Source organism: Aptenodytes patagonicus, chromosome 10 (assembly GCF_965638725.1).
Source record: "Aptenodytes patagonicus chromosome 10, bAptPat1.pri.cur, whole genome shotgun sequence".
Lineage (NCBI taxonomy): Eukaryota > Metazoa > Chordata > Aves > Sphenisciformes > Spheniscidae > Aptenodytes > Aptenodytes patagonicus.
This window is the reverse complement of record NC_134958.1, coordinates 6,704,245-6,722,312: the sequence shown is the minus strand read 5'-3', so window position 1 is coordinate 6,722,312 and position 18,068 is coordinate 6,704,245. Positions and strand designations below refer to the sequence as shown.

At 51.4% G+C, this 18,068-nt stretch overlaps 2 protein-coding genes across 2 annotated transcripts; one reads left to right on the top strand and one right to left on the bottom strand.

Moving 5' to 3' along the window:
- Positions 1–10,126: 10,126 nt before the first annotated feature.
- On the bottom strand, positions 10,127–12,876 carry MRPL46 (mitochondrial ribosomal protein L46). The gene is made up of 4 exons (XM_076347947.1): positions 12,664–12,876; positions 12,042–12,234; positions 11,294–11,467; positions 10,127–10,573 (listed from the first exon to the last, which is right to left on the bottom strand). Exons 1-4 carry the CDS (start codon positions 12,871–12,873, stop codon positions 10,323–10,325), a joined length of 828 nt encoding a protein of 275 aa, XP_076204062.1. The 5' UTR covers positions 12,874–12,876; the 3' UTR covers positions 10,127–10,322.
- A 33-nt stretch (positions 12,877–12,909) lies between these two features.
- MRPS11 (mitochondrial ribosomal protein S11) lies at positions 12,910–16,678 on the top strand. The gene is made up of 6 exons (XM_076347945.1): positions 12,910–12,988; positions 13,183–13,296; positions 13,526–13,615; positions 14,389–14,518; positions 15,955–16,020; positions 16,465–16,678. Exons 1-6 carry the CDS (start codon positions 12,936–12,938, stop codon positions 16,570–16,572), a joined length of 561 nt encoding a protein of 186 aa, XP_076204060.1. The 5' UTR covers positions 12,910–12,935; the 3' UTR covers positions 16,573–16,678.
- The last annotated feature ends 1,390 nt before the right edge of the window (positions 16,679–18,068 follow it).

Genomic DNA, 18,068 nt, shown 5'->3' with positions numbered 1-18,068 from the left:
CTTGCCACCCCTGGCAGCCCTCAGCCCCTTGTAATGACGACTGTGATGGTGCACGCTTGAAAAATCCCACCCCGGGGTTTCTTCCTCACCCGTACCAGGGGGAGCACACGGAAGCAGCCACAGCTTCACTACCACTTCCTTTCCGGAGGGTCTGAGGATGCCTTCTGGAGGACGTTTCTGCATCAAAATGAAACACATTTACTCACAGGCACGCACGTAAGCAAGGGGATACCCTGTGTCAGTGTTTGACAGCCTCCTCCAGCCATCCCTGGCAGAGTTTTTCACCCCCTTCTTGGCAGCCGTGTCCCAGCACTGCCAAATCCCAACCTCCACCAGCATCCCCAGCCACAGACAGCTACTTCCAGGGAGTCTCGGTATCAAACAGCATTTTATAACCATTCCCCAGCCACTGCATACATACAACTTGGAAATAACCCTTCCAGGAGTGACAAAGTAATAGTCACTAATTACACAATTAATTTATTCTTTGGCACTAATAAAAAAAATGAATTTGTGTTACAAAGGAGGAGAAAAAAAAAAATCTAAGGATTTGTTTAATTAAAACTACAATGTATTGAAAAACCAAGTAATTTTAATGATACAGACAATTCTGCGATTGTATAATTAGTAATTAATTACCTACAGAAATGACACTTTCCTTTCTTTAAAGCTATTCATTTTTCTTCTTCTTGTTTTTCTGTTTTTTTTCTTGCATGCGACCGTCTTCAGGGCACACAAATCATGGGAGCAAATTGCTGCGTGGCGCATCAGCTACCAACCCGGCTCTGCGTGCGATTCCTTACCTGCGGGCAGAGGTGCCACATTCTCACCTCTCGCATCGCAATCCCCACCAAGGAGCGACCACAGACCTCCCTCCCCAGCCTCCCTCTGCCCATAGCAGCCCCTCTCTGTACCGAGAGCTGAGCAAAAGTGGGCAGCGGTGCAAATTGCGACTCCGGCCACGAAGAGCCGCTGGGACAGAGCCGACAGGCAGAACAGCTACAGCCTTCTGTAGAGTGAGTCAAGGAACAGGCTGTTAGCCCAGTGCTATATATATGTATTATGCTTATATGTCCTGATGTTAACCAATGTTATATATATATTTTAAGTATTCATGTATTCATAGCTATAAAGGCCTTTTCTCTACTTGAGCTAAATTGTGTAACTGTGACCTATTGTCCCAGAAGGCTTTTTATTCATGTTAAATGGGTACTGAGATTATAGCGCTCCTTGGTAGTAGGTGCAGAAGCGTTCTGGAGGAGACAGAAGACAGATGATCCTATTGAGGCTCAGCAAAGAAACCAAAAACATGAGAACCAAGCAGCTCTGCAGCACAGCTGGCTTCGCATCTGAAAAATCAGCTGGGGCATCTGCTCACCCCTGGGAGAAGGACGGGGTGTCACCCAACCTTGTCCCCTCCCCAGGGAGGTGCTAACTGTACCCACGGAGTGGTGACGCCAGCGCCCAGCAACGCACCCCTCGCACACTCACATGTCCCCAATTCTGCTGGCTCCAACTTCCCACGGTAGTCCCTGACCACTCACCGGTCCCGTCTGTTCCCCGACCTGTAAGCCAGGGAGACTGAGCCAGGCTGGCCTTCACAGTGCCGCTGATGGCGATGCTTCACAAACGCTCCATGCTGCATCTCCGATGTGCTCTTCCACCCTGCCCCGCTCCCTGGGGAGAGCGTGCCCGCTTGCGTTGTCCTCCGCAAACAGCGCAATCTGTCGCTGGCTCCCTGGTACCCACAGGAGCCTCCAGCCCCATCACAGAGCCCAGATGCACCCTGGCAGCTCCCAATTAACATTCAAGGGGAAGCACAACCTCCTCGGAAAAAGCTCTGCATCAGCATCCTTGTCCATCAGCAAGGACCTCCTGCGCCCTCGTCCCTCCCTGCCCAGCCAGGAGATCACTGCAAATCACGTTAGTGAGATTGGCAGGCCCCCTGCTTGGATCTTAACTTTCCCCGAGGCACGGGGACCCCTCTGGCTGCTGGCTTTGAGTCTCATGGTCATACAGGCACAAGCAGTGAGATGTTCCCAGCCTGCGTGTTCATTCCCAGTACACACCAAGGAGAGCCCTTAGTTCCTCAGAGATGTGTTACCTCCACGCTGTCTTGGGAAGAAATCAGGACAAGGCTGGCCCAGGCGCTAGTGCCGGAATGCACGGTGGTGATCAGGGATGCTGGTGTCCCCTCACCGGCTCTGGGACTCCAGTCGCTCCGACACAGTCAGGGTGGAAGCGGCAGCGAGCTGGCTGCTGGCTGTTATGCTGGTGCCAGATGGTGGATGAGATTAAAAGAATTTGATTTTCAAATAATCCATAAACCTGGCTGAGCTAATGTCGTTTCATATGCATTATCTTGTAATCCCAGGGAAGAGAACGTTTCAGAGCAAAGAGCCTTATTCTCCCTCCCTGCAAGGACTCTAACAAGCTATAGATAATCCCCTTTTTGTTGGAAGGTGCTTACAGGGGACCTACAACACCCAGAGCATGGCACAGGGGCTGCAGCTCTGTGCCGGTGCCTGGGAAGAGTACAACCAGGTACCTGGCACCGCAGGGGCTGTATTGCCCTGAGCAGCACATAGCAGGGCCCAGGCACACCTTGAACTCAGACCCCTGGCAGATAATGGAAGATAAACAAAGGATTTTGCCATTCCTGCCCCCTAACAGTGCCCGGGAGCCCATGCTGCATCACTAGGGTACGGGGGGAGATACATCCCCTCTTCTAGGTAAACCCACTTTTATGCCCACTTTTGGGGATAAACCCCCAAAGCCCAACCCAAGTAACTCAAAGGCATGCTGTGCCACCCTGGGGAGAGGATCAGGCCCTCCCTGGTGACTGAGCCCCACAGCCAGGGTCTGGCGACCGCACTCCCTCTCAGAAGGTGAGGGACAGCACGTGGCTGAAACCTGGACACTGCTAGAAACACCTTCACTGCCCTCTCCAAAGCGAGCGCTGCACAACCAGGTCACAGGTAACTCATCCTCAGGGATTTCTTGACTTCTCCTTGCCTGTGTCAAACACCTATAATGATTTTTTGCCCCTATCCCTACCCCATATGGATGCACCCCTTCTGCACCCCCATCCCTCCCTAACCCCTGCACAGTGCCCTGGGCAGCCCTCAGCACCCAGTCACCATCCGCCCTCCATCCTCAGATGCCGCCTGCCTGCTCCCTGAGTCTTTTCTCTGCCCTAGAGACTCCTTTGAGCCTCCGGTTACTTGTCAAGCCTCCGTGGAGCAAAGACGACCCTCTGCCAGTCGCTGGGATCCTTCAACATGCAAGGCGCCAAGCTTGGGCACAGCGGTTAAAAATTGGTGATCGTTACTCCATGCTCCAGGTTCCTACGCTGGAATGTGAGAGAGCTGGAGCAGGAGGTGATTTTAAGGGTGAAGGGGAAGGAAAGCTCCACAGATGGGATTTCCCAGTCACTGCCTGCCACCTAGTGCCTAGCACCAAGCTGTTTCACAGGCAGCAAGCAACATCCACCTCCATCCTCGGGGGAATTTAGCTCTTAAATTAGAGCCAGCGACATTTAATCATCAGGCTCCCAGCGCCAGGGAGTTCCCCACCATCGTCCTCACTCTAGGCCAGGGCCAGGGAGAGGGTTTGGGAGTCAAAAAGCCCAAATCCTGGTGGGACCTGTCAGGGAAAACAGCCCGGGAGCGAGGGGAGGTGATGCTGTGTGCCTGCCCGGCTTGCAAACACGACGCCCAGCTACAGCAAGCTAACTAAATACAACACATCTTGCTTCACCGCACACTGTTACCTTCAAGGTCGTGTCGTCGTTGTCAGTGGCTCCAAGCAAAGCAATGCACACAGGCATTGCGTGACGAATGCTACAGACAGGCTAAAAATAGGGAGACAAATGGAAGCACAAGGGAAAGGGGCGAAGGGTGAAGCTTTTCAGCTGTGTGGGAAACTGAAAACCTACAGAAAATCAGGAAACAAACAAAAAATAATCATGAAACACTGACTTTGTGACTTGGATATTCTGGCGCTTGGAGACACTACTGGAGTTTCCCACCCAGTTCAATCCATGAGCAATCATTGCAGCAGGAACGCGGTCCCTTACAAGCCACTTGTAGCCTTTGGGTCAGCACCAACAGCAGGTGATTTGGAGTCTTTTGCAGGTCTCCAGGCAATTTGGGGGGCTGATGCTCTCCCTCCCATCCCTTCAGTAGGGGCATATCTGTGCTCTCCTTAGGGGCTGGTCATCTGTCAGCTTCTTGTCCCTCTGAAAGGGCTCTGATACATACCTATCCACCCACAAAGGCAGGAGAGAGCAGGCAAGACAACTACAGCTAACCACAGTCCTGTTTCCAGGCAGAGAAAATTAAAGGACATGAAATCCGGAAGGGTGTGGGACAGGCAACGTCCGTCCTGTTCACTGCGTCCAGCCCCTGCTAGATCAGGAGCCTCTAGCACGCTGCTGGAAGGGCACTTTCTGCTGCGCCACATCCCCTGCTTGTGCGCAGGGAACAAGACTGGACGTTGAGCCGTGAGCGCTGGTGGAGCAGGAGCCCAAAAGTGGGTCCCACCTCCAGCAGTCACCCACCCTGCGGCCTGAAACGGGGAACTCGCTGCCCCTCCACGCAGGGCACTGGTGGGATCAGACACCCCAAATTCCCAGCCTCCCTCCTCACCCAGCTCCTTATCACTTGGCTGCCCACTCCCCATCGCACCCCGCTGCTTTCCTCAAGCTCATCCAACATTCGCAGTCTGTGCCATGTGCTAATACCACAGCTCGGGAAACGACTGCTGTTTTGCAGAGGGGCGCGTTGGGTCTGACACAAATGGGCTGCGCTAGTCATTTGGAAAAGGCAGGCAGGGCAGGGCAGCAGCTTACAAACACGCAGAACCAGATTTACTGATTAGCACATGGCTCCAATTTCCTCCAATGCTTCCAGAAAAGCAATAGGTGACATTAACAAAAGGATTACTCAGAATTCAAAAGCAAATGGGATTTGTGACCCATTATATTAACCAGGGACTGGGGAAAGCTCTACAGAAAGAGAACACTGCCAGCAGGTCACCAAACCAATTATTAAGAGCTCACAGATCACGAAGCTAGATATATACACACATCAAGATAAATTTCTATTTGCCTGCAGAAGCAAGATGCTGGCTGAGCCACCCTCCCAACCCAGTGTGCTTTTTCTATGTGCCCATTAAACCTGGATTATATCTAGTTACTTTCCCCAATAATTCACTTCCCCCACAGGTTTAATGCTGTGGAATAACATTTGGGAGAGTAAAACCTGAAAGGAGAAATGTAATGGGCATAATTACTTTGATAGATGAGAGCGAGCAGAAAGCAGGCAGGCAGCACGTGGTGGGAGCAGGCCAGCAGCACACATGCTCACCCCTGACATCGCTCACCATTGTCCCAGCAGCAGTGCTGGCCCGTACCTCGTGCCCCGACGTCCCCAGCTTCCCTCTGCCCTGATGCTTGGAGAGAGAGGGAAGCCCTTAGGCACAAGATAACCGGCCTCCAACATCGGCTCTCACCCTAATCTCCAGCAGAGATCAGCTTAAGCTGCAAATTGTTAGCTGTAAAATCTTTTCCTAAACTTTTGCCTCAGTTCATTATGAGACTGGATGTTCATGGTAGCCAGGTGAAGGGCCGGCACCTGCCAGCACACTGTCCTGCTTCTGGAGTAGGCTGTGATGGCGAGTCCTAAAGCCTTGTATACACTGCATAAAGGCTTTATTGCCTTACCTGGGTTTTGAAGAAGCTTCATTTTAATGTTGCTGAATAACCCTTCATATTTCAACCGAGAAATGCCCCTGGGTCTCCAATCATTGCCTATGATGTGCTGCCAAATGATTTTATACCCCGCCCCCAAGATCTTTTAGGGGAAAGTAGCCTTGACAGCAACGCTGTATCTACAACTACCTGAAGGGGGTTCCTGCCGTCAGCATTTTGTACTTACCTCACAAATTCCTGGCTTTGCTTTTTGAGGGCTTGGTGTTAAGGATTGGGTATTATCAGCAAAGCTTCTGGAGCTATTTTACCCCGAGTCCAAGTTTCCCAGTAGCCCCCCCCCCTTTCTTTTATACTCATCCTTACCTTTGTAGAGATTCACCCAAGCACTGCCTTCTGCCTGCCCCACTCTGCATCCTTCCAGTGTGCTGGTTATGTCAAAACACAGGGATGATTTCACAAGAAAAGGGAGGAAAAAGGTATCCTCAAAACAGAAGAATGAGACCTAATCACTGGTGACCTCAAACAGATTTTCCACGCCATGCTCTGCTGGGTCTCCAGGCTGCCACAAGCAGAGCACCCCACGCTGCTTCTCCTGCAGGCTGCTGAGCACAGCAGGAATGGGCAGCGCTCACAGAAACACCAGGCACTGCCAGAAAAACTCCCTCCAAAGAGACAGAACCCTTCCAATACAAGCACGGGAGCTTGACTAGAACAAAAGCAAAGTGACTGATGCTGCTGGAGACGCCTTATCCTCCAGGACAGGGAGTGAGCCCACAGGCTGCCCCAGGTGGGATAGCCCAACTCCTACCCACCCCGAGCCAGCCCACCCCTTGTCCCGGCAGGGAGGGATGCCGCAGGGTGCTCCCTGCACCAGAGCAACTCTCCCTGCTCTAACAAGCTCATGGCTGTATTTGGGAGCAATAGCATCTCTCCTCCTACAGGTTTTCAGGGAGCAGGAAGCGGTGTAGCCCGTGGCTCCGGCAGCCTCTCCTGGCTCTGCATGTATCTATCTTCCAAACGTTGAAGCCTTTGGTTGCTTGGAGCCAGTCAGGAGCAACAAATAACAGCTTCCTATTATGTGAGAAAGTGTGCAGTTCTGAACAGTTCACAGTGTTAGCGTACCACAAAACACACAAGCGGGGCTCTGCTTAGAGAGTGCCAATCCCCAAAACTCCCACAGACAGGGAGGGATGTCAGCTAGGGAAGATATTTTGTAGAGGAAAGCTGTATCTGTGAAGCTGAAAAGTGGTTTTATTAGGACTTGTTATCTCTCCTTCGCTGGAGGGGAGTACTAGCATCCAATTTGTCACAAAGAAAACCTTCATCTCTCTCTTCTAACATGGTGGCTTAAGCAATGACTTAGATACAGGAGTTTTAGACTGCAACTGATCCTTCCATTTGTTTCTGCTCCTGGAGGCTTTTAGCAACAGCTGCTGGACTGCATCACACCAGGGAAAGGTCACCTTGACGTGCCTCCTTCCCTCTTCGAGGGGGGAATGATCTGGCTTTTGTGTATCACCCTCATGAACGGAAGTGTCCTGTGCTGAAAATGGCTTTGAGGAGCAGAAAGTCTCCACAGTCTGACTGCTCTCCAGCTTCCTCCCCGATGTGCACAGTCAGGGTAAGATAACGCTCAGACACTGGCCCCGGCAGCCGCAGCACTGATCTTACGTTGGACTTCTTAGATGAGCCCCACATTGCTGCTCACAGGTCCTTTCCAAAACACCTCTCTCCGGTGCACACTTCACAGGAGAGCTCTTCGATTGATCCAACTGTGCCATGCACTAAAGAGCCACAGCAAACTCGGTGCCTCCACAGGTACTTGCTGCGGCTTCAGGTTCTGGTAGAGAGATCTCGTGTGAGGAGGCTTTTGCCAAGGTGAGAAAAGCCCTCCAGGCTTTGGGTGCAAACAAGCTCCAGACTCCCCCAACACCCAGGCAAACACTTGTCTGGTTCTCCGTCACGTTTGCAAGGCGAGTTTTGTGCTCAACACAAGCGAAATGCTCCCCCTGCTCTTTGTGCTGGACTGCAGGAGCTCTCTCCCAGCCACGACTCCACAGGCTTCTTCTGTTCCAGGAGAGAGAAGAGCTCTCTCTGAAAAGGTTTTAAAGGCTTTGTGCTATCCTTTCAGTAGTAACCAGCAAAACACATCCCACCAGCCTGCCTGATCAGAGTTCTGCAACTCTGCAAGGAGTACAGGTATAGGTTTGCACTGAGTGGAAAGACAGCCTGCAGCCACCAAGTTCTCAAAGGAAAATAACAGCCTCAGTGATCCACCGCAGGACCTCTGGGAGTAGAGAGGAGACGAGAAGATACAAACCATCCTCTCTGCTAGGAAACCTGCATGATATCCTTCTGCCTTCCCTCTCACTGAGGCCAGAGCAGGAGGGAAACAGGCCACACAGAAGAAGAACTGAGCAAAAGCACCCGAGTTGCAGGATCTGGGATTGTTTGCAGCAACTGGTTGAGGGTTTTTAAATAAAATCAACTGCAAGGGGAAGAAAAAAAAAAAAAGGCACTGTTCCTATGCAGGCTGCGAGCAGGAATTTGTGTTTTAGGTGATGAGAAAACAACAATTTCAACTTCCAGAAAAGACCAAGCTTCTCCCACACCTGCTACCTGTAAGAACAATGGCCTGAGCCCAAGGAAAAACATTTAGAAAATGAAGGAGGCTGTTGATTCTGACCTTTCCACTGCTGGAGAGAGCTACACCTCTCTCAGCACAGACAATGCCCAAAGACTTGTAGCTTGAGCGAGCCAGAGAATAAGAACTGCCTGGGTTTGAAGATCAGCAAGCTTTTCTCACTTTTGTGCTCCTGGTTTTGAGAGCAAATAAGCACCGATTAAACAGCATTTCATACGCTTTTAAAGTTTCACTCCAGCAACACAAAACCTGCCTTTGGCATGGGAAATGGGACAGAGACCTTGGCAAAGGGCATGCCCTAAGCCTGTGCCCACAAAGCTCTGCTCAGGGACCGTGTGCTACGGAGCCAGCGACGGCCTGAAACAGGGGGGTAGAGAAAAGCCTAATCCTGAGCTGACTGCACCCATGGCCCCCCAGGCTGCTGGGGCACAGCCTGAGGGGAAGGACTCACCTCTCCCCCTCTGGAAGAGCTTTCAGTCCTGGAGAAGGCAGTAGTCTCCCCTTCAGCAGTGCTGACCTCCAACAGAAGCCAAAAAATCTGCAGTTTTTCAGGCTCGTATTCCGCTCCGCATTTAATTCCTCTTTGCAAGTGCTCTCCGTTGCAGGCCTGCGAGGGTGCTTCAAGATCAAGAAGCCAAGTTTTGTTTTGTTGGTAATTATGGCAAGCCTGCAGCTCTCAATCTGCCCAGTGTTAGAAAATAGAAGGCTGCTGTGCTACCCCCCCCACCCCAATGGCTTGTGGAGTGATTAAGGATAGCTTTAATTCGAGGACTGCAGCTCAACAGCTCCCAAAGGATTGATAAAATATACATAGCAATCTCCAGTTCCACCTCTGGAGGCCGAACTCTCTCCCAATGATTAATGACAGCTATTTGCTCCCTCTCTCCCTGCTGCTGAAGAAGGCTGATTCTCTGCAAGGTCCAGCCAGCACCGGGCCCACACTCTGACTACCAAACAGCAACATTTACAACCAGAAAAAACCCTCAAAAAAACAGAATCGGCCCCAGAGCAGTGAGGCAGCACCATATAAGCCCAGGATAAATCTTCTAATAAAGAAATTGGAGTAACAGGGGCAGGCTACCTGAGGCAGACCTGGCTGGGCTGGGTTAGCAGGGCTAGCCTAATACAGCAGGAATGGGAGCCGAGAACTCCCCAGAGCCACCTTTGAGGCTGCTCCCAGGAGGCAGCAATACTAGAGCAGCCTTCCGCCGCCAGCAGAAATTAGCATCTCAGCCCAGAGAGAGAGCTGCTGCTCCAATGTTACCCTCCGTCGGTGTCTGTTGCTACAGCTCGAGGCTCAAGAGGAGGGCAGTGTGGGTGGGAAAGCAGCACTCATCTAAAGAAAGAGTTGCTGCCTACTCCTCATGCATCCATGTCCTCCACAGCCGCTGCTCTTCACGGACTCTAGGCCAGAGGCAGCTCCCACACAGATTAAACATAAATAAACTGTGACTATCCCGGCTTCCAGCTCCCCAGAAACCCACCTTGCCCAGCCTTGTGTCCAGGAGGGTCTGTTCCCACCTGGACACACAGATAACCCTCCAGTGCTGCTCTTATTAAAGAGCAGGTGCCAGAAACAAGCATTAACCATTGCTTAGAAGAAACCATTTGAGCTCCAGACTATGACAGGGGTCTGGTGAGGAGAGCGAGCCTCCCGGCTACCACAGCCCCAGGGAATCGCACACGTGGGAGAGGAAAAGATCACAACATGCATTTCCAGAAGAGGTGGAGGAGGATTCAAGAAGAGCAAAGAACTCCCTGAGGAGAGCTTCACTTCCAAGTATAAGTTTTAATATTTATTTAGTACAGGCCCAGTGAAGAGAACTGGGAAATAAGGCAAAGGCAAATTATCCTCCAGAGCCCGAGTTAACATCCCATACACACAGACCATGCAAAGCAGCAGCTGTGCTCCTCCCGGGAGCCACGTCCCGCATCTTCCCCATCTGCTGGAGTACAGCCTATCGTTTATAAGTCCAGAAGGAATCGGTTGACTTTTTTCAGGTATTCCGACTTCAAGTAATCTCCCAGCTCATCCTTTGTGACCCACAGGTAGTCTTCCTTCAGCTCTGCCTGGGACAAATCACTGCTTTGGAGGAAGGCTTTGAAGAAGAATACTTTGGCTCCCACGTTATCCTCAGTCCTGATGGCCCTGGGGAATTTATACTTGTAAATCCCATATGGCGCATTCCCCAGGATTTTGGCTTGAATGTGATCTCCTGCAAGACCCCAGCAACGCAAGAGAAAGAAAACAGAAAACAAGAGGTAAAAACACAAAGCAACAGTAACTGCTCTCCTGTAGTAACAAAGAGGTAGCATAAGCCACTCCTTGTATCTGGTTCAGACTGACTGTTCCCTCTTCTTAGCAGAAATACTGCCAATTGTAATGTTTTCTCATGAAAAAACAACTTGTCCTGGAGTCCAGCGAGTCCTCTCAGAGTGAGGGAGGGAGGGAGAGGGTATCAACCTTTGCCAACCCACAGTGAAAAGCAAGGACACGTGGGTTTGCCATCACCCATTTGTCACAAAAGCTGCCACAGGGCTACAAGAGGGAGAGAGAAACTGTATACCTGGAGCAAGCCTAGACCATTCAGGGGGCGTCTGGTGATGCTCCAGCATCAGACTGCAAGGGCCAGACCCAGCACCGCAGCAGCTGGCAGCCAGAGATCCCAACTGGCAGTCTGTCAGCCCAGTCAGCCCCACACACACTGCAGTTGCTCTGCAACGGTACACGGTTACAGAGCCGACTACCCAGGATCACGGCTCTTGCCAGAAAGCACACCCCATTGAGCTCCGTCCCTCTGCCATGAAATGCCCTTTCCCAGCAGATGGGAGGCGATTTCCCTACAGCAGATGGCAAATATCCATCAAATAGGGCACGGGAAGAAAACCACTGGGCCAAAGAGGAGGGAGGGCCAGGCACGTGGCAAACTACACACCCAAAAACATAGCCATGGCTCGCTCAGCTGTGCTTCGCAGCGTCTCTCCAGGCTGCCATTCCACTTGAGGCAGGAGCCACAGCTCCTGGTTACCGATTTTCTGTTTCACCAGAAGCATCAGGTTACTGTCCAGCTTCCTGTTCAACGATGTTCGATTGTTGTTTTTATCAGCATCTGCCAAAAACCAACACATGCTGGAAACAAAGTCTCCTGGCAGCACTGGTCTGATCCCCTCGATTCATCACCCCTCTCCATCCCACACCCTTCCAGCAATAATACACAAACATGGATACACGGAACAAGACAAAAATCTAGATAGAAATGCTCTCAGTCGCTCTGGAAGCCAACGCAGGATTCAGCTGGAACCCACTGCTAGACTGCACTCTACCTGTTTCATTTCCAAAGGGAATTTACAGCAAGCAGCCTGGATCTCCAGCTTGACAAAAATCAACAAGAGCCCTAGGGGAGCTCGGGAACCAAACAATCCGAGGTTTCTCGTCTGGAAACAACATCCATTTTCACCGCTCTGCTCTGATAAGGTTGTGTGAACATGTACTTTGCAACACGGGAAGACCGATTCCCTTGTCAGCCAGTTAATTCCTCGCGTGCTAATGGTGCTGCCATGGAGTCATGACCCTCTTTACAACACAAAAAGGCTCAGCAAATGTCTCCCCTCCACTGAATTGCACTTAGCTGTGTTTGGCAGACAATCGGGGTGTTCTCACCCACCACGAACTTCAGCCCGTACCTGTTATCCGCGGAGCAGCTTCAAACCGCAGTAACTTCTGTTCCCACTTGTCCTCCAGGTCTTGAGCCATGATGACCGTTTTGCCGGGTGCTTCATCATCATCGTACATGCTCTCCTTCCTTCTCCTGAGCTGCTCCTCCTCCTCCAGCTTGCGGATTTCATGATCTGAATAGTGGCTTTTCTCCAGCTCTATCTAGAAGGGCAACGCAGAGAATTGTTAAGGCACCAGCGCTATGGGCTGGACTTGGCAAGCAGAATTAAACTATTTCTACCTCACTGAATGGAAGATGATGGGAATTTCCCTGAGCTTGAGCAGGACTTCCCTGCTCGCAGCAAGAGCCTCTGTCAGGGACATCAACGACACTGAGGAAGGCGATGGGAGCGTTACAGAGACCCACGATAGCCGGTGCGGGCAGCAAATCGCACGCGGAGCACCCAGCGTCGCTTCATGGCGGGAAGCGACACCACCCGAGGTGCCCCCAGCCTGGCTGCGCGGGGCCATCAGCTCCTCCCGGCCCCGCGGCCTGTCACCCCCCGCGGCTGCCAGCCCCGCAGGGTGCTCTCCGCTCCAGGCCCGAGAAAGCCATTTTCCTGTCGGCAAGCCCCCAGCGCCCCCCTCTACCTGCCCCATGAGGGCCGCTATCTCTTCCTCCTCCTTCTCGAGGGGCTGCGTGATGCGGGGCGGCCGCAGCAGGCACATCGCCCCGAAGAGCCGCCACGGCCGAGGCGCGGCAGCGGTACAAAGCCACCGACCCCAACCCGCCGCTCGCCGCCTGGGCGCCGCCATTACGCCGCCGCGCAGCCCACAATGCACCGCGGCGCGCGCCGCCATCTTTCCCCCTCGCTCCCATCCTGCCTTGCGGCGACCTCTCCGGGCGCCCTGCGGGAGCCGCCATGAGCGCGGCGCTGGCGGTCGCCTGGCAACGGCTGCTCGGGGCGGCCTGGGGGTGAGCGGCGGCGGCGGGAGCGGGCTGCGGTGACGGGGGGAGACCGGGCCGGGCCCTCCTCGCTCTGGGCTGACCGCTGGGGCCCTGCCGCCCCGCGATGGCGGCCGGCACAGGAGGTCCCGCTGGGCCCGCCCCCGGCGCCCGGGGGAGGCCCCCGGTATCCTTCACCGCCCGCTGCCGTTTCTTTCCCGCAGGGGCCGCGGTGCCACCCTGTGCCGCGGCCTACGCACCGGCCCCCAGAGGCTGCAGGACCTTGCGGAGGCGGCGGCCGCGAAGGAGGCGGAGAACCAGAGCGCGACCGACCTGAGGTGAGACGGCCAGGCCGCGCCGGGCGGGCTCTGCCATTTGCCTCTTGCTGGGAGGTTTTATCGCCTTCGGTGGTTTTTCAGCCGAGGAAGGAAGGGAAGTGACTTGACTCAATCACAAACTCAGCTTGTGTCTTTTGGAGACTTGATCCCTTCTTTCCTTCCTAATATGAAATAAAACTTTACAAAATTTAAAGAGCGAGTGCCTGATAACTCTTGTTTTGCACCTCAGCCCTTTAATCCTGCAGAGGAACTCCATGAGATGGGATGGAAAGATCTATGAAGAGATCCCAATAGCTCACATCAAAGCTACGTACAACAAGTAAGCAAATGAGCTGCTCCATTCCTGCTGTCATGCGAAATAAAAGCTTGTAACATCCCCGGGCTTTGGGCAGTCATCGTTTTGATCAAAAGGCTCAAAAGAAAAAAGCCAGGGGAGTGGTGTTCCTGACTGGGAAGAAGACGATACTGAATTCAAACCTCAGTGCCATTCAGGAAGCGTAACTGTCCTTACAGTGTCTTTAACAGCAATAAGATTGTTATTACACGTTTTGACTACATTCTGATATGAATAATTAGATGCTGACAGCTTTAATGGCAGGTTACTTCCAGCCCTCCGCTCTAGCACTACAGCTGTACAGCTGTTGAAAAACTTGTCATATTCTCCATGAGAAATGGTTGTGTTTCATTAGTGATTCCTAGTGTGGTATTTTACTGTTTCTTAAGGCTCTTTCAAGTTCTAGAAATGCTTTGTGCATTTTTTTAATAAACGGAAGAGGTAAAATGCTCAGTGAGAGGTGGGTCTGAAAGGGCTAAGGGGTATCTGAGGTGTACCTGGATAAAGTATACCTTATCCAGAAGGGTTTCACCACCTCACTCAGATTCTCTAGGGTGGCCAGAAGGTCACTGCTGGGAGGTCTTTGCAGCGGGTTCCTGTAAGTGGGGTACCTCGAAAGGGAGTGCTGAGTTAGGGTGGCTTGGAGAAGGGAGACGGGAGTCCTGTGGCGAGCCGCGCCAGTAAGGTGAGCGAGAAGAAACTGGAGAACAAAGTTTTGTTCCAGCTTGCTGCTTTCTTTTGCCCCTCTCTTTCTGTAGCACCCACATCCAAGTGGTCAGCTTTGACAACAGGCCGTTTGCCCGTACGTCCTGTGGCACAGAAGGCTTCCAGAATGCCAAGAAGGGAACTGCCATCGCGGCCCAGACCGCAGCCATGGCGGCAGCAGCGGTGAGTCTGCACTGACGGTTTTCACCCTCCCAGAGGGGATCGCTGACTGCCTCCCCCCACTGCCTGGGTACATGCCTCGCTCACAGGCAGCAGTCCAGAGTTCTGTTCCTTAGCGCTCGAGCAGCACACTCCTGTTTGCTGACAGTTGCCCTAGCTTCATCTGACACACTGCACATCTTCACACAGGCAAAGTGTGTTTGAAACAGCAGTCAGAAATGCCCAGGTTGTGAACTTAGCTGTGCAGGTTGTGACTGGGAAGTGTAACTTGGAGCCTATCCTTTTCTACCTCCAGTTTGCATAGCTCCTTTTTTGTAAGTGAACATCTCTCAGCCATTTTGGAAATGTAGCCCCTGAATCAGCAGCAGTTCAATTTTTGCACTGTAGGGGACTGAGAAGCGGCTGTAATTACTGGCTGAATGTTTTATATTTGCTTTCTGCCACAGGAGAACTGAGCTGCTGCCAGCAGTTCCAGTCAGAGAAGGTGATGTCCTTGCATGTGTAGTTTCCAGCTGCATACAGTTTACTGTAACTGTTTCTAAAAAACCACGTGGGTGTCCAGGTGGCAGGAGAAGAAGAGGCTGGCTGTGTCACAGTCCTCATTACAGCAGAATGAGGCAAGGTTAAGCTGAAAATCCTCATCCTAAATTAGGTGGAACTCGCTCCAGCCTTTCATGTCAGAGGTGTTTGGTGCCACTGCTGGCCAACAGCTTATTGTGGTTGACTCAGAGGAATATAAGAACATCTTCACTATTAATCTGTGCTCATCGGAGCCTCCTAATAGCTGCATAGCTGTGCTTGGCCAGATTTATTCTGTAACCATTAAAGTTGTTAGTACATTAATTGCACCAGAACACAGAAAGCGAGAGGCCCAGAGGAGCTCCATCCACGTGGTGGCAGCATGGCTATGCTTTACAGCAGGTGTTTTTCATTGTCAATTTGCAAGCCCCTAGAATTTTTGCACTGAAGGTGTGGACTCCTGCACAGCAAATATAAAGCTTGCCTGCTTTTCTCATTTACCCTCTAGAAGGAATCCACTGATCACAGGAGAGAAGTCGCTGCATTAGAGAAGGGAAAACAGCTTTGAGTTAGTCCTTGTTAGTCCCTTGCCAGTTCAGTCACGTATCCCTGGATATGTCATTTTCTGCCCTGGCTTTAGGTCACAGGTACTTTGATCTTAGAGCTTTCTCTGTACACAGAGCTGACAGCCTAGCACAGAAGTTCTCCTGAAACTGCCATGGCTGTATCCAGGCCTCCTTTTCTCCTAGTGTCTTTGTGCAATAATCCCCATATTTGTCTTTTGTACCCGTTACTGCCTACTCTTTATTTTTACTTAAAGAATACTATGATAGTGGGTCAAAAGGGAATGAAAGACTCCAGGGGAGCCAGAGCAGCAGTAGTTATAGCAAAGAGAACACTAACCAGTTTTCCTTTCGCAGAAAGCACGTGGGAAGGGCGTATTGCACGTACGAGTCATGGTGAAAGGACTGGGACCAGGACGCAAAGTAGGTGTCAGAGCTTCTTTTCATATTTTTCTTTCCAGGCATCATCCAGGTTTTTCAAGTTCAGGCTGGTCTCATGACTATACCTATTAACTTGGGTTTTCTGAAGGTGATGTAAAGAATTCATCACTCAAGTGCCTAGTAATGAAATTCTAGAATCATTAGAATTTTAGAGTAATATCACTTTGGAGGCAGAATAAAAGCTGTATTTGGGACTTCTTCCAACTAAAGTAGGAAAATTGATGGGAATGCTGGTGAAAGGACTGGAGCAGATGGGTTTTCTGGGTTTTCTGATACGAATTACTTATTAAGATAATTACAAAGTACAACCATTGGAACAAGTTGATTTTCGGATAGGGGACCAAACTATTTTCCCCTAAGCTTTTTCCCTTCTCTGCTGTTCAGTGTGTTGATAACAGCGTGTCATTTACTGTCTTGTTCTTCCAGGCTGCCATCAAGGGTTTGACTATGGGAGGTTTGGAGGTCATCTCCATCACCGACAACACCCCGGTTCCACACAACGGCTGCCGCCCACGGAAAGCCAGGCGAATGTGAGAGGGGAGTGGAAGAGACACGCAGCTTTCAACATCAGTTCATGCAACAGGGACTGGGTTGAATGTTGCTCCTGTGACAGATTCTGGAAAGCCACCCTCCCTGGAAATACTTGCTGAGGAAAGCTTGAAGAAGTGAGACCATCCTGGGCCTTAAAAGCCCAGGTTGTAGACGCTGGTGGTAAAAGCAGGAATACGTATACTCCCTTAGTGGGAAGCCTCTTGTGTACAAAGTTTGTTGATTAAAATGTTGGTCTTTTGACAGCCGTTCCTGCTGTGTTCCCAGAAGTATTTTGGATTATTATTACTGCCTCTCAGCTGCTCTCTTCCTCTTACCGCCGTACGTGGCTCTTGTCTAGCCCTCCGTGCTATTATTGCCCTTGTTACGTGGAAGGGGAGCTTGAGGTCTAGATCTCCTTCTCATCATCTGTAGTAAACAACTGCATGGGTTCACATCATCTTCCTTCCCTCTTTCTCTCACTGCACACATTTGGAAGCAAGGCATGGGGTAACTCTTCCCCTTCCCCCTGGCTTGCAGAGCTCAGTGGGCCGTGCGAGAGGCAACTCTCCCTGTTCACCCAGCATGGAGAGCACTGTAGTCTGGATCCATTATTGGTAAAGATCTGTCGCGGTCCTTTGTTTCGCCCAAGCTGTAGCTGGCCTGCCCGTGCTATTGGCAAATGGAAGATGCCAGCCCTTCTAAAGGGGCTGGGATCTTGCCAGTTTTGATGCTTGCGGTCTCTTTGGTCCTGCCTTGTGTGCCATGAACTGGATTTTCTGGGATCCTGGGGAAAGCAAGCAGGGGGTTAGCAGGCCTGAGGAACAATGAAATGCTGCCAGGGAGATTTAAAACACTTGAGTCTTGAACTGTACCTCTGTATATCCACAGGCAGCATGAGCTTGTCATGGGTCTGTGATGTATTATTGCTGCCCCAGCTCCATCCAGAGAAAATTTCTGCCAAGAAAATACGTCTGAGGCTCTCTGGAGCATTAACCAGGGAAGGTAACAGCAGTAACTGACTACAGGGTTGATTTCCTGGATGGCAGAGGCACGCCGCCTAGCAAAGGGCACCTCCTTGAAATCCACGCTGCCAGAGAAGCCCTGGCTGCATACAGCATGCACTGGGCAAATATTTCACCTGTAAACAGAGTGTATTTTGGTGCAGCCAGCAGTTCTGCCACAAACCCAGAATCTTCCTTTCTGTTATTTCTCTTTCTGTCGTTCCTCTTTAGTTTCTTAAATTGCATAATTAACTATTCCCTTCCTCTTTAGAGAAAGGGTACCATGGCAACAAGGCAGTGAACCTCCTTCATGGGGCTGAATGGCATACGGCAGGTTTTGAAAGAAAGCAGTCTGCTTAGAAGAGCCTCTTGAGTTGCATTTGACAGAAGAAAACAAGATTCAGATGAATCCCCTCCCTTACTCCCAACTGTCTGAATTTGACGAGAGGGTAGGTTTTCTTAAAGGGAAGTTCCCTGAGCTATCACAGATTCGACAGC

Coding starts and splice junctions, on each gene's coding strand:
- MRPS11 (XM_076347945.1), top strand. CDS start 12,936: ATGAGCGCGGCGCTGGCGGTCGCCTGGCAACGGCTGCTCGGGGCGGCC. Junction 14,519..15,954: donor CAGCCATGGCGGCAGCAGCG/GTGAGTCTGCAC, acceptor TTCCTTTCGCAG/AAAGCACGTGGGAAGGGCGT. Junction 16,021..16,464: donor GACTGGGACCAGGACGCAAA/GTAGGTGTCAGA, acceptor TTGTTCTTCCAG/GCTGCCATCAAGGGTTTGAC.
- MRPL46 (XM_076347947.1), bottom strand. CDS start 12,873: ATGGCGGCGCGCGCCGCGGTGCATTGTGGGCTGCGCGGCGGCGTAATG. Junction 12,235..12,663: donor TAGCGGCCCTCATGGGGCAG/GTAGAGGGGGGC, acceptor TTGCCCTTCTAG/ATAGAGCTGGAGAAAAGCCA. Junction 11,468..12,041: donor AGCTGCTCCGCGGATAACAG/GTACGGGCTGAA, acceptor GGTTTTTGGCAG/ATGCTGATAAAAACAACAAT.